Below are 15855 nucleotides of genomic sequence, written 5' to 3' on the forward strand. Positions count from 1 at the left end.
CAATCACTTTGCAAGAGGAGTATGCATCACTTCTGTTTTTTGTTGTGGCCGCCGCAATATTGCTCGGTGTCTTTTTTCCTTACAGGCGTTGTAAAGTAAGTACTGCTTTATCAACTGTATAAATGATGAAAAGTGTTTATTTGAGCAAGTCTATGCAATGCAAACAAAAATGGAAGTTTTACAAATACACTTCTTTGTCCTCTTAAACCTTTTACTGTCGCTGACGTACCAGTATGTTTTTGCATTTCCCTCCGTAGTGTCACTGACGTACTGGTACGTTCTCCATTTTGGCTGAAAAATGCACGCTATAGCACAAAGCGGGTGTGCCTGGACTTTGTGCCATCTGTCAAATCTTTCAAGTAGCTCGTATTTTGACTCGCTACTCTCTGCAATGGTATATTGAGGAGTGCGGAGCGACCGCGCCCACCCTTTGTTGCTGGGGGGGGGGCTTGGTCCCTCCGGGTGCTGTATTCTGTAGCGATGAGGGACTGTGCGGCACACGCTTGATTACGCCTGAACTGTTCGCACCATCTGTCAAATCTTTCTGATGCTAGCTCATATTTTCACTCACCAGCACTTACACAGTATATTGAAGAGTACGGAGCGGCCACACCTACCTTTCGTTGCTAAGGGGCTTGGTCGCTTTGTGCGGTGTACCCTGTCGGGATGAGTGACCATGTGGCATGCATGCAAATACGGGTGCAAGGGTTGTTGTGCCGTCCGCAATGGGTTGCTAGGTTTTTTTTATTCTGTTATAGCGTCTGCTACAGCATGCCAGATTAGCCCAGTGCGTCGTTGCCTCTCGAATAGACCGAAACATAACTCAATTGCGGCTTTCACTCGCTTATTTCTGTGCGTTGGGCAGGCTGCTATAAGTACTCCCTCCATACTTTCGGATAGCTGACCGCGCAGGGCCTTCAACTGCATACAGGAGCGGTGGTTCTTCGATTCCGATCCGAATATGAGCTGAGCTCGGATTTGCATTCTGATAGTTTCTCACCCGAGGAAGGGGTGCGAGTTCCACAGCGTCAGATGTTGAAACGGTGGAGTCGTCGTCCCGGAAGCGTACACGGCAAACTGAAAATATCTGGAAGAAAGACGATTTCTCACCCACGCTCTTTCATTTTGACGCGTTACGTTCCAGACGCTATCATAGTCAAATAAATCACTATGTTTCTTTACTCATATTTCGGAAACCAAGCTGACACTGGGGGTGCGTCACGGCGAGAAACACCCAACAGTGAATGGGTTAAAGGGACCTTGCAGCATGTCTTGAGCAGTGCAAATACACCTTCACGATGTTTAGATTACACTGCCAGCATTGTGCAGTGCAAATAGGCCTCTGCAACATTTTAATTTCACTGCCAGGAATACCTGAGACAAATATTGCATGTGCCTGTGAAGCGGTAAGCTTTCAAATCGTGAAATATGCAGGAAAACTAACTGCGCTCTTCAATTTCCCTGATTATGCTGCATTTTAATTGTCATTAGAGCAGTGGCTGTCCTACATGCCTCGACCTTCGCGATGGTTGCGCCAGCTGCCGCCACTTCTCTGCGACGTCTACAGGATAAGTGCGGGGCGGCTGATAGGGGTTCATTGAATGTTCAGGTTTTCTTTTGCTTCTTTTTGCCTTTCCATACTTTAAACAACTTTTTATGCACATGTTTATAAGCAAACAGTAGGTTTAGTGCACTTCAAAAAACAGCTGTCGCTTCGTACAATGCTCGAATGCAAACAAAAGCTATCCAGGGACACGGTTCTGCGCGCTTCCGGACCGCTCTTATGGGCGTCGGCGATGCCAGCAGCATATAACCACTTTCACCTCCGAACACATCAAGCAGAAGTTAATTCTATTTCCGCCTTGATTAAACGGGATACTGCCACATTGAGAGGTTGGTTTCGTCTTGCAGGGCGGACAATGAATGTGGCTTCGTTTCTATAGGTGGTATTCAATGAAAAGTTTAGCGGGCGATTTCTCCTCCTGGCCACACTAAAAACCGCCATGTCGGTGGGCACCATGCCAGCGCATGCGATTTGTGCCCGCATCTCGAAAAAAAAAAAAAAAAAACACCATGGCAGCGTTTGTCGTCTGCTGCGTTTCAGCCTGATTATCAGTAGTGGCGTCAACAGATATAATATTAATCGCACTCACATTAAGTGGTGGCGCTCTACCTACCCTCGGGCACTTCGAATCCACGGAGCATGAAACCGCGGCTACGAACAGCGTGTATAAGCAGCATAAGTTCGACGCGCTGCGAATGTCGACGCAAGTGCACCCGCACCGCTTCCACGACTTTGTCTGGTATGTGCCCTCTAATACGTAGTTGAGTACAAAAATCGAATAATGTCTTTGGAGAAATGGTTCATGCGTACACCGATTACACGGCTTTCTCGTGCGCTAAATGTTTCACTCAGCAAAACAACTCGCGTCTGACGTTAGAGCGCGGCGGCTGCATCATACGCGTCTGGCGATAGGTAGATCGTATTGTGCTGGAACCAACAGCACTTGGCGTCGAGGTATTACTTTGCGTTTAGTTGGCAACAGTTTGGAAATGATGCAGTTCCTGCTGTCAAACGGACCACTGCGCTCGCGTTCAAGCCTTTGTGCCACGACTCGCACTCGCTCGTAAGTGTGTGCGGAGGCTGGGGTTGAATTGCAGGTAAGGTTGTCACACTCATGAGCAGAATAATGACTTTTCGCGTAAACAACGCTATCGCGGTACAGCTGACTATCGAATCACTCGCACACGCCTTGCACGGAAACACAAGATCACGTCGCGGCCCGCGGCCTGCCTGGCCGCCATGAAGGCATGAAGGAGAAGAGGGGTGCCTGATCTGTGGGCCGTGCGCACAATGTCGCCTTGGCAACAGACGCTTGGCCACAGATATGGCGGCGCACTCGCACAGTTGCCTGCATACATTCCACGCCATTGAATACCGGCTATATACATAATCACAATCATCATCATCATCAGCCTGCTCAGGTCCACTGCAGGATGAAGGCCTCTTCCAATGACCTCCAACCGCTCCTGTCCTGCGCTACTCGATTCCACAGTTTACCCCCAAATTTATTTATTTCGTCCCTCCATCGGATTAATGGCCCCTTCTTCTATTCCCATGTCACGGTATCCACTGTTGCCCTAATTGTCCACTGGTTTTCGGTTCATCTCACTACATAGCCAGCCTAAGTCCATTTCTTTTTCTCTATGATATCTTCTAATCTAGTTTGTTATCTGATACAGGTAGCTCATTTCTTGTCCCTGAGTGATATCCCTAACATTGTTCGTTCCATGGCCCGTTAAGCCGACCTAAGTTTGCTTTCTAGTTGTTTAGTAAGGCGAAAAGTTTCAGCTCCATATGTCATCACCGGCAGTGTGCACTGGTTGTAGGTTTTTCTTTTGAGGGACAGAGGTAGCTTACTTTTCATTATTTGAGAGTGCTTGCTGAGTGCTCCCCAGCCCATACCTATCCTGCGCCGGATTTCTTTCTCGTGGTTGGGGTCAGCACTAACCATCTGTCCGGATATACGTAGTAGAAAAGTCTGTCTCAGAGGCGCGATTATGCCAACACCTGACAACTACTTGTGCCTTTTAAGGGGGGACATTGCTCTTAAAACAGATTCCTTTAAGTTAGTAAACTCTGTGAAACTTGTCAGTCTTGCTGCTTTTTTTCCCACTGATTTCAAATATGGCATTATTTTTCGAGTAAGTCAATTAGTCACCAAGATAAGCACAGATAATTAGCCATTTTTGGAGGAACAATAGACAAAGCAGTGTTAGCGATAAAACTTTATTCTTCATATTTTCCAATACTATGAAGCCTGGTGAGTGCAATAAGAGAATCGTTTTTTTGACGCACCACTTGGAACTAAATTTACAGCTCATTGAACTTCGGTGTGTGAATTGGGCACTCGAAATGGTTCCTTGCCACTGCTGCCAGTTTTATCACGAACACTTCTTTGTCTATTGTTCCTCCAAACATGGCTAATTATCTCTAATTATCTTGGTAACTAACTGATTTACTAAAAAAAATAATGCCATATTTGAAATCAATGGGAAAAAGGCAGCAAGACTGACAAGGTTCACCGAGTTTACCTAAAAATTAAAAGAAATTGTTGTAAGAGCCATGTCCCTCCTTAAGGTAATATAAGCCACGCGAAAATATTGAGCATAGTGCAAGGCTTTGCGTTGTTAAATATGTGCACACTCGTGCCTTATAGAAGATCCAAGGAAAGTTAATGAAACCACGGAACAATAAACGGTCTGCAAGTTGGCAAGCAACAGAATAGCTCATACGAGAATGAAAAAACCCTGTCCAGCTTAGGAAATGCTAAAGACGGTCGTCTAAACTTAAGCCAGGTAGTACTCACCGGACCAAACTACATGCGAAATGAAATGAATGGCTATTTGTCAAGACATGATGTGGGGAGGGGGAGGAAGGAGACACTTAACTATCGATGATGAACGAAATCAAGGAATGAACGTTCTATTAATTGCATGCGTAACTGCGTGCTCACTTCCCTTTTGTTTTTCAACTTCATCAAATAGCTGATCACTGGGCAGATGCATTTTTTCAAGTTGAGGGTAGGTAGTTCACAGACGATAAATAGGTGTCATCGGAAGAGCGTGGTGTCTGATAAGGTCCTCTGATTATTTTGTGTTAGTTTCTGCGGGTTGCCTGTGTCACAGGGTGATATTTTGATGAAGCATTTAGCCGAGGGCACGGATTACTTTATAAGCCCGTCTCTGCACTTCTCCGGAGGATACATGTAGCAGATGTTTTCAGGTGCTCACCTTATGACAGGAAAACTAGCATTCTATCAGGTATGAGTGCTCTGTTAGATTATGTAAGCGCACAAAACCGATTTACATTGTGGTGTATAGCTGTAGCATGACTATCTGAGGAAATGCTGCTTACGGAGACACGGTTAATAAATTTCAGGGCAGTGGAATTGCAGTCAGCTCCATGCATACGCCGGCCTCGCGACACCGGCCTGTGATCACACCTGGCACTCATACAGACCGACTGTCCCACACTGAGATCGCGTCAGAAGCAGTTACACTCTCGTAAATACACAACATTTGGGAACAGTGACTTCTCCCCATTAATGTGCATTTTGAATGCATGCAAAAGGTAAATCTCAGCCTTGAACGTGCCTCAAAAGCAGCGGTGACAAGGGGGGGGGGGGGGGGCGGGTCGGAGCGTCCCGTGGCGGCTTTCAAAACGGGCCGCTAGGGGGATTTCAGTGGTGCCCCCACCAGCATCGCTCGATGCATATTGGCTGTTGTTGATCCATCTCATGGTTTATAAAAGGTAATACAGCCATGAGTAAATTAGAAGTTTATTAAATTTATTTCCCACCACCCAAATTGGTACCTTAAAAATATGAAAATGGGTGGAAGTGCTTTGCCATTTGTGCCATGCTGCGCCAATCCGCCTTGCCTGTGCCCTCCTGCTCCAAAAGGCAGTACTGCATGGAAACTGCTCCCAAGCGGCGCCGCAAAATGTGAGACAACTGTGAGATGATGTTCGATACCATTTGCAGTGCGCAGGTAGCAGTGTAGGTGTACTTGTTTAACTGTCTTCCACGACAAGGTGAGCTCCAGCAGACTGTTCAATAAGGAATAACGTTACAGGTCGCGTGTCACAATGTCCTGGTTTCCAAGTGGCGGCACAGTCTCACGGGACTTTAGAGTGAACTCGGGGTGCAGGACTTTGCCCCTAAATGCTGCTGCACTGCACTGCGCACTGAGCCGTGCTGCACGCGTTGTCTCCAGCAGCTGTTGCGATCTTCCCATCAATTTAAAAAAAAAACTAGTTTTACTGTTCAGTCGTACCCTCACCATTTGATCATATCGTGAGTGTGTTTGCCGTTCCAATGGATAGATGACACCATGCTGTGTTGAACAGGCTAAGATAGCAGGTGCAGCCCTGGCACAAGTGAGAGAAGATTCTGTTAAGCTAGCAGCTATCAACAAGTGATTGATTGATTGTAGGGTTTAACATGCCGACACAACGCAGGCAATGAGACGCATTGTAGTGGAAGGCTCCGGATTAATTTTGACCACCTGGGGATCTTTTAAACGGGCGCCGAAATCTCGTACACATGGGTGTCCTTGCTTTTTGCCGCCATCAGAAAAGTGACTGCCGCGGACGGGAATCGAACCCACATCCTCATGCTCAGCAGCGGAGTGCCGTAGCCACTGAGCCGCTGCGGCAGGTAGCTGTCAACAAGTCATCTACTCAATGGGTGTTCATTTTTTTATTACGGTGGGGTTGGGGGTTCCTTCCCCATCCTCCCTCCATTAAATCCACTGTCCGTGTTCGAAAAAAGTTCATAAACACTGCTAGATTCGTTATTTGGATAAACACAATGCATTTGCATGGTATTTTGCATGCGTCTCTTCTCTTGGTGATAGATGCGTGCCTTACTTAAGCAATACAACGGGTAATATGCTAGGGTAGTTCTGTCTCGCGTTTTATGAACGTCATTTATTTCAAATTTGTCGGGAGTATAGTCAGGTATACGTATGCAATGAATCAAATTATCTCTTGTTTCCTGTTAATTTTTTTCTCTCCCAGTTTCCATGTTCTTTTAGTTGTCAAGAGTTTGGTGTATAATGGAGTTCAACTTTTATCAGGTTAAGTGATGTTTGACCGTAAGATTTTCTCCCAAACAAACGGCAACTGGTCCGAAAAGCGTCTCTTAATTCTGCAAGGCTGCTCAAAATCTCCCTTTTTATTGCTCTAAAGCTGCTTCAAAATAGCATTATTCCTGCTCCCTGGCTGCTATGAAAGACTCAAGCCTGCTTTCACCCCTCTAAGAAGGGCAAAAAAAATATATTTTTCTTGCATTTTCGTTGACAATCTCTCTTTGGTAAAGGCACTGAGCACCAACCTCTTCTGTGCCTAAGCCTGTACTTGCAGTTTGGGAGTTTTCTGTTTTGAGTGTGCGCGGGGTTGGAGTGACAAGCTCAATACTTCACTTTCAACAAGAACACTCAATGACATGCGTTTATTGTTTCAAAAAACCCCTACCAGCCTGAGTGCATGCTTGCGACCAGGCGCCAATGCCTGCATTGTCCCACACCACACCCTACACACCGGAAATAGGCAACGTCCCGTTGCGGAGAGTAAGAGAAAACTCACTGGCCCGTGTTATATCGAAGGCCACTGAAGACAATGGCACGAGCTGACCCCTCTCTGGAAGAGAGCACACAGCGTTCACCGCACGCATAGTCGTGTTGAAAGAGAATGGCACAAATATACGATTATGCACGTTTTGCCATCTCGCGTAGCTTCGTTGATACTGAATGGGTTTTTATCATTCTTGCAAGAGGAGATTCCTGAGACAATAGACTTTACCCCAAAGGCATTTGGAATAGTCGGTGGTAAGTATTGTGTGGTTGCTTTAATGCAGGATGCGCATAGCTGACATGTACAGCTATGGATGCGCATGCATAGAAACTCTTGTGAGGCTATGTTGTGCACATCTGCCAATGTGGTCGCAAGCATATTGCTGACCTTTTGCTATTTCAGAGTTCAGAGCAAGTATTTTGAGTTACAAGCTCATAATTCTTCCAAATTTATGTTTTCAGCAGTGTCAGCTCATCCGGTGGTGCTGCCTTGATACAATTTTGAGTGAGTGAAATGAAGTTGTAAGCTGTTTTTGTGGCCCTGCGTAAACACCGAAGCGAGTTTGTCAAACTTCTGTTTGGACTTGCATTGCATAGATGGGCTAAAAAAAAATACGCTTCCAATCATGTATCCAGTTGCTAGAGTTATAAAGCCTGAAAGAAAAAAAATACCATGCAACATCAGTGGCAGCCACAGCAGCTGCAGCAGTGACATGAAATGATGCGTTAGTCATCTTGCGATGTGATTGGACGATGTTCAAGATGTTCGTGCATACACACTTGGGTGTGGGTCAGTGTTATTGTTTTCTTTACGAGGAAATTTAGTACAATTCGCAACAAGCATGTGTCGGATTGCAGTTGTGGTTCATTTTTTCAGAGTTTTTCAAACCAGTTTAGCTTTCGGTTCTGCGCAACACGTTCATGGCTTCCAATGTTATCTGTAATCATGCCTTAGCAACACTTAGAAATTGCCATTTCGTGCTACAGTGTACCCGCCTTACAACGGACCCTCTTGATCCGGAAAAAAATGTCCACTTTATCCGAAGTGTGCAGTTTCAGAATGGGGGGGGTGGGGTTATGTGAGCATAAAGTAGGAAGTTTGGCCAGTATTGCATATAAATGCTGCGGACCGTTGGTACTTTCTATACGCGTGCAGTATCTGTGCACAGAATTCAGGTGGGGTAAAAGAATCGCCTAACACTGTTTTTGAAGCTTAGCCCTTGGAAGAGGCCTAGCACATGCAGTCTAGTTCATAGAAACGCACATTAAGGTGAGCAAATAAACCGAGAATATAACTAGGAGTAATTACTAACCGACTATAAAAATCAGTCAAGGCTAGCAGAATTAGCCAGGCTCTATTCAAACCCTTAGTGACAAGGATGGTTTACCCGAAACTGTTTACCCAACAATTTGGCTCACTACCCGATGTCCTCCAGGGCAGCTTCCGCAGTTTTAATGATCTTAGTCGGGTCAGTAAAACAGCTGGTATGAAATAATCTGATGAAGGACAGCTGTGAAATGGAAATTTAGACCAGTTGGACTTCGCACTACCAGCGGCAGATTGCACAGAATGGATGGGAACCATCCCCCTGCTTGAGGCATTTTTTACCAGTTTCATTGAACAGAATGGGAATAATGCGTGCGCAGAAATAATGAATGTCAAACTTCACCTGAGTTCTTTATTATGTAAAAAAACTGTGCCTAGGGCAGACTTGGCCTCGAGGTGCACCCCTCGTGTATTCAAAAGCGCTGTTCTTCAATCCCACCAGAGCCGCGTTTTTTGGCAGCGGCCTTGTTCTTGACGGTCAAGCAAACCATCTGCTTAGACAGGCCCATACTTCTCCCGATGTCGGCCAGTTTTTCGTCATACTCGACTGCATCGATTAGGGTTAGTATATCCGACAGTGAAATCAGCTACCCTGCCGGTTATGCCGCTGGTCACATACAAATAAAATGGCCACCGGCACTGGCTTGGCTCAGCTGCCCCAACGACCCGTTCTACGGTGATAGTGTTGCGAGACAGTAGTTTCCTCACCAAAATTAACAAAGAAAAACATGCTGGGTGTGGGAGTTGTGTTAGTCCGCTATTAAAATTCAGTCAAAACAATTTTCGCGTAGAATTTAGTCTTTTGTAGCCGATAGTCGGATAAAGCCGGATCCGTTATCTGTGGAGTGGACTCCTCTTAAAAATGCGTGGGGACCAAACAAACCAACAAAAAAAATCTGTTGTAACCAGAAGAATATTGTTGATAGATCTCCTGGAGTGAGCGTAGACTGTATTCTCAAATTGGCTGGATAAACCTATCACCAATTCTAGCGAGCAGCTATCGTTAAATGCAGTGACGAAGGATGAGTCAAGGCATATCCAGTGCTGACCGCCCTCCGCACCACTGGAGTTGCTCAAATGGGAGGTGTTCATCTTGCACCTTCGAGCTCACCTTTCTTCTCTCTGTAGTGCCCACTGGGGCATATAATGTGTGTGGACACAAGGCCGACAGTTGGTCCATAAACAAATGCCCTTCAGTATTCAAACCTGCACAGTATGGCAGCACTTGCATAGGGCTCCTTGCTGCTGAGCTACACCAACATAAAGGGTGGCCCAGAATAAATGTGCATAGTACACTGAGGCCTACCCCGTCATGTACGTTGCTCAAATGGCGGCATCCCAAGCTCCTAATCAGAGCATTTCTTGGCTAATGCTATTGCAGTAAGCTTCACCCCAGCCCTCACAAATACAGTTAAACCTCGATATAACGAAGTCGTACTTGGGGACGCAAATTTTGTTAAATCGAAAATTTCGTAAAATCAACGCTTTGATTTTACAGTTCATTTAACTAGTTATTGAGGTTTCACAACCTTGCCATCGCCAGGAAGCAACTGCTTTGTAGTTACCTCTCCACTTAAAGCGAAATTTGTACTAAAATTGACCGCGAAAATTGTGTGAATTAAGATTTTTAACACTTAGGCAATGGAATTCGGACAGCCGACGGTAGTTCATGCGTCGTCGTAAAACCGGTGCTTTTTCCGCAACGCCTCATTAAATATGATAGCAGACTAGGTTTCCACTTTTTCTTTTTTTCATTTCGGTCACTACTAAATGCAGCTGTTAGTCAATTGAACCCGCGTCCATGCCCCGTGAACTTCACCTCGGCGAGGTGCTGGTTCGAAAAGTTACGCCTCGTTTCTTCCGTTTAGTGGTAGGCTTAGGCGTAGCGTTGAGGGTGTGGCAGGCCAACAGTGGAAGGCTGCTATGAAACTTTCGAAAGACTTTTTTCATGTACAAAGGCTCTGCAGTATGGGCGCGTGATGCAACCACGACACTCGAGATAAAGCCATGATTGTGAGTTGAGCGGAGTACACGCAGACCGTTTCACTGTGTAGAGCAGCACTTACGTGCTCCCACTAAAGCGGAAAGCTTACATTAAGTATCTGCCGGCCAAATTCGATTAAGCAATAACTTTTATGACCACTGAGCCCTAAAGAAACTGATTTCTCCACATCGCAGCTGTCTAATCAACGCGGGTGAATTGAAGATGACCACGTTCAAAGAGCGCAATTTATTACCACCAGCACTCAATGTTCAAGCCGTAGTGAAAAAATACATAAGCAGTGCTTGGCGTTTCTTGACCAGGGTGGGCTTTACGAGACGCTCGTATGCTGACAGCGCTAACAAGGCTTGCTCTTAAACATTCGCGTGTGCCTGCATGCCTCCGCAGAACGTTGATGGCATCCATCACTTCGGTGGCTGTTGGTTTCACCGACACTTTCCTCAGGCTCTTGTTCGGAACACTTTTCTTTCCCTTGGAGTGCTCATGTTGCTTACAAGACTCACGTAAGGATGCACGAACAAAATTGTGGTTATCAGCGAGCACAGCCTAGAGTAGCAGCACCGTGAACAAGGACGCATAGAAAAAAAGCTTGAAGTAGGCTTCGGCAGCCTAAGCATAGAGGGCGCTGGAGTAGGCAACGATGGAAACGTCAAAATGGTGGCCGCACTATTAAACCGTCCATGACCGCTAGCGGTTTGAGCAGCTTCTTTTATCGCTTTTAATTGTTGTCAACCGCAGATTTCACCGCTTTTCTTTCATTTTAGCCTTTACAGGGTTCGCACAGGTCCTTGAAAACCTTGAAAACCCTTGAATTTAGAAGTGTCAATTTCAAGGCCTGGAAAGTCCTGGAATTTTTAAATGGTCCTTGAAAACCCTTGATTTTTCCGGAGAGAATCAATGGCCCTGTCTTTTCACAAGAATTCAAAGTGTTTGTCGTGGATTTTAGGTGCTAACAAATGTAAAGAAACATCGTAACAATCAAGTTTCAGTGTATTGCGTGAAATTACAAGTTTGGTGGGAGCAGACACTTGTCAATCTAATCCATGTCACGATACAATCCAGTGAAAGCCAGCTTCTGTTCTCTATCTTGCATCTTCCATATAGTCTGTGGACGCATGCTCCTTGCATGTTTCCTGTGCCTCATACGCTCCATCTGTGTTTGCTTTTTCGTGCAAATGGTGGACGTGTACATTGTTCATCCTGCCTTGCAGCAACACTTGCGGATTTAATTTTAGCTGATACTCTGGCTGACAAAGGAGGAGATGCAGGCAAGATTAACTAAGTTTTAAAATCAAACAGCCTCAGCAAACACAAAGGAAAAAGAAAAACTTCTAAATACCAGCCATGAAATAAAGAATAAAGCTGGGGAAGCATTTACTAACCCGTTAGCAACTATATATATGTGCACTAATGTGCTGAGGTATTGTGCAATAAAAAACTTTTGCATTGTGTTGGAAAAGTTATAAAAAATCCCATATAAAACGTTAGATGGGGACCTTGAAAATGTGTTTTCTGGTCCTTGAAAGTCCTTGAAAACCCTTGAATTTTTGCTTTTCAAGCCTGTACGAACCCTGCTTTAAGAGTCAATGCGAGTACTGAATGTTTTCAATGTAGGCTCTGAGAAGCAAAATAAAACGTGCCTCGACCGGAATTTCATTCTTCCTTTCTTGCCGTGACTTCGTTAATCGGAAGCGCCGCACAAAATTACTTCGTAAAATCGAGATAAAAATACATGCAATTAGCAAAATTTTGATAGAAAACTTGAAAAAATTTGTTATATCTCGAATTTTATTAAATCAAAATTCGTTATATCGAGGTTGAACTGTATCTGATTACCAGCGACCTCCTGTCAGCAAAAGTAATCGCAAATGTGTGGTTGTAACACTGCATGCCGGTGTGCTAGTTCACCTTGTAAAAAAGTGCATCTCGTGCCTTGGTTTAACGCTTTAAGATATAAGTTTCAGTTGATTTCATTTCTTTAACTACTATATTCACGTTGCCGACTCTTTTCCTGCCTTTATTGGACTTAGATTTTCTACTAGGTAACCGGTTGCACAGGCATATGCAGCTTACAGCTCCAGTGAAGCAAAGTCAGTGAAGCATCATAAGCCAATATGTGGTTTGCATATGCACGAGTGCAGAGCTACTCTGACTTCATTGACTTTACTAAGCTTGATAGGGTACAAACTAGCAAAATAAAGCCACATTCTTCTAGGTATAAATAATGGCTGTTTTAACTGGGCTACTGAACTGCGACAACCTGAAGGCGGCTCGCCGACTGACTGTTAGAGAATCAGCGAGCTGGGTGAGCTGTGCAGTATGCACAGCCAAGCCAAGCTGCAAGGGTAAGCGTCATAGGAAATCGGCAAAGAGGAGGCAGAGAGGAGGACAACACTTTTAAGTTGATTTTTTTTATTAACGGTGCACTCACACTAGGCCGACATGACGATGACTTGACGGCGATGCCGATGAGTCGCCTACTATGGCGTCTGAAAACTGCATTGTCATGCTGCGCCAATGGCGACGCAAACCCATCGACCGATGGAAAGTCCACGCAATGTGACTGGCTCGCTGACCGAAGATGCCGACAAAACCGGTCGGCCGACAGCTCGGCCGACGTGTTGTCGGGAATCGATCAGGCGAAAACTGCGCCCCGACAACGTTCATGCCGTAAGGATAGTGGCACTGTTTTGTTAGTTTCTACGCTGCAATAAGCTTAGTAAGGTCCATGACGCCCGTAAAATTTAGCAGTAGCGCAAATATGGTAAACATATTTTGGCTTTGCGACGCTTTGGCTGTGTGCTTTGGCGACTTTGTAACCCCAGAGCTGCAAACTGCATATGCATGTGCAGCTGGCATGTTTGTGGCAAATATAAGATCAACAGCGCACAGAAGAAGAGTTACGGAAGGTACTTTAGGTAATAAGGAAAAAAGTTCTTAGTGTAAAGCTTAAAACCTAAGTATGGCGAGCGGTGTTCCAGCAGTGCGAAATCGCAGTCACATCCAGGCACACATTTTCAATCTCTTTTTCTGCCGGAAGCAGCACATTTGTTGGTGATTAGCTGTATTGGGTACTTCATAGAACATTGCAGTGCAAGCGTTTTTCAAGAAATGTCAGTTTACCAGCCATAAATTCGGTAAACCAGCTAGTAAACACTGATGTATAAGACACGAAGGGTGGGCCTCCATGTAATATACAGTTTATTGCAGGTTGTTTCCCCAAAATATACCGTTTCTGTCATGGTACAGTGGTCTCGAGCGTTGCACACACTATCAACATGGTGGGCACGGTCTTGTTTTTTTTACTTTTGGACGGTTTCTTAAGTAGCATGGTATGCTTATCCTATTTGTAAATCATTTTTTGCATGACTTTGAGAAGCAGCTACCTTAGTTAGAAAACATTTTTTCTCTGAAAGAGCGAGCTGCTGCTTAGCCGCAGCGATCAACTTTACTTTTCTTGCAATCCGTTTTGCAAAAATGCCACTGTATGCCATGGTGGCACTGTAAGGCCTTCTCTATTACAGGAGGTTAAGTTTCCACTGATGTACGCGCTAATTTATATGCATATTCTGTGTGCTAGAGAGGTCTTTTTGCCGGGGGCTCATTCGGAACATCCGATCAGCAAACATACCTCTTTTTTCTTCCGTGTTTGTGGTCCAACACAAAGCTGTGGAGTACACACAGTCTAAGCAGTACACACGCAAGTACGCATGAACGGCTTCAGTCGCGCCAGCAGTGACATGATACTCCAAATTAAGTAGAGAAATATACCCTGCGGATAGGCAAGGCGGTGGAGTCGCACGGTCGTTGGCATGTTGAGACAGGCTAGTCGGCCGAGAGCATGCAGACACCACTGCCCTGTCTATATCTCAACAACGTAGAGAGTTTGCCGATGCTCGGCATCGGTGGTATGTTACATTGCTGCCGACAGCTCGCCGACAGTGTTGGCCAACCGATTCAACCGATGGTTGGGCTAGTGTGACCGCACCTAAAATGAATTCATGTAAACGCACGCAGAGTGGTCGAAACATGATCTAGAGGCTCCAGACTGGAATCTGCACAAGTAATCTCCCAATGTTTACAAACCACCCAAGTGTCCCTTTAAAGATGGCCTTAATGTAATAATGACGGTTCGTAATGTCTCAGTGGCATACAGTGTAACAAGGTCATCGTATTTTTTTGTGTGCATGTCTTGTAACATTCTTGCTGTGCTCCCTCAATGTGGTTTTTCTAATTTGAAGGATGTTAACTTGTTGAAATGGTTCTGGTCTGCAATGAGCATTATGATGCATCGAAGGCGTTTGTACTGAACTAAACATGTTGTGTTTATTGCAGTGGACAGATGACCTGCTCTTTGAAACTGTTTTTGCTGCGAAGGCCTCCAAGGAAAAGTGTCCATACCGCATAGCCTGTGGCTTCATCTTGCATTCGTCAAGTGCCAGGATGGGTTGAGCGTGTATCTGTGATGTACATTTTTTATTTTAAGTGGATATTGTGTGACCACATCTTTCTACTGACTGCTCGCGACTGTCCCCATTTTTGTTTCTCAGACTTAACAAAGGCCCCTTGAGTGTACAAGTATCAAAGTTGGTCTTTGTGCACCCAGCGGTCAAAGATTACGAAAAAAACCTGAAAAAAATCACTATGACAAAAACATGATGTTCTGCAGAGTTGTGCTTACAGTGCAGAAATGGGCTCAGTGCCCCATTTAGCATGAGCATCTCCAGAGTTTGTCTTGAGGGGGGTGAAGCTGTTGCGTTGTGGGGGTGAGAGGGCAGGGGTAGCGGACGAGCGTCAGTAGCTAACACAAAACATTTCTGGTGTATATGGGCAATGTGCTAAAGCAAAGTGTCCTTAGATCAATTTTTGAGCTCTACTTTTTGATGCGCACTTATGGTTGATGCCCCCTTGAAGTTGATTGGGCTTTGAAGAATTGTATAACTTGGCTGTTAAGGACCTGCCCTGTATGGCCTTTATTCAAGGTGGGTCCCTGTTCTCAGACAGCATCATAGGCAGCTTAGGAAGCAAGTTCAAGTAGATTTTTAAAGGAGCCATGAAAACAGAGTACAAGTTTGGTTCATTTGAAAGATTACCTCATTAGAATAACGCTGACACCACATTTAACACAACCTTCACTAAAATAAGCTATATAATAGGGAAAGAAGAGAATGGACTTGCGACCTACTAGCTCACTTCTCACACTATAACCTACGACGTTTATGGGCTGCTGTGCGATCGACTGAGGCCGGCAAAAGCAAGTTAGGCAGGGCTTCTATAGAACAAGCTATTCAGCTATTTGCGCTTAAATTTAATGCATATTCTTTTTATAGCAGTAAGAATGATGGGATAAACAATAGAAGTTGCAAACACACACGTAAACATAGAAGCA

General features: G+C 45.0%; 1 protein-coding gene across 4 annotated transcripts in view; it reads left to right on the plus strand.

Moving 5' to 3' along the window:
* The window catches only part of LOC144159162 (uncharacterized), a 68062-nt gene that overhangs the window by 8418 nt on the left and 43789 nt on the right, over nucleotides 1–15855 (plus strand). Inside the window, exon 1 of one of the 4 annotated variants that reach the window (XM_077690487.1) lies at nucleotides 14530–14859. The exons of 2 other annotated variants lie outside the window; for them this stretch is intronic. In XM_077690487.1, the coding sequence (XP_077546613.1) occupies nucleotides 14784–14859 (76 nt within the window). In that variant the 5' untranslated portion in view covers nucleotides 14530–14783. Of the gene's footprint in view, nucleotides 1–14529; nucleotides 14860–15855 lie in introns of those variants that run through there. One more of the 4 variants, XM_077690484.1, reaches the window with a different exon arrangement.

Source organism: Haemaphysalis longicornis, unplaced genomic scaffold (assembly GCF_048455015.1).
Source record: "Haemaphysalis longicornis isolate Haplotype H1 unplaced genomic scaffold, Haemaphysalis longicornis Haplotype H1 scaffold_10, whole genome shotgun sequence".
NCBI lineage: Eukaryota > Metazoa > Arthropoda > Arachnida > Ixodida > Ixodidae > Haemaphysalis > Haemaphysalis longicornis.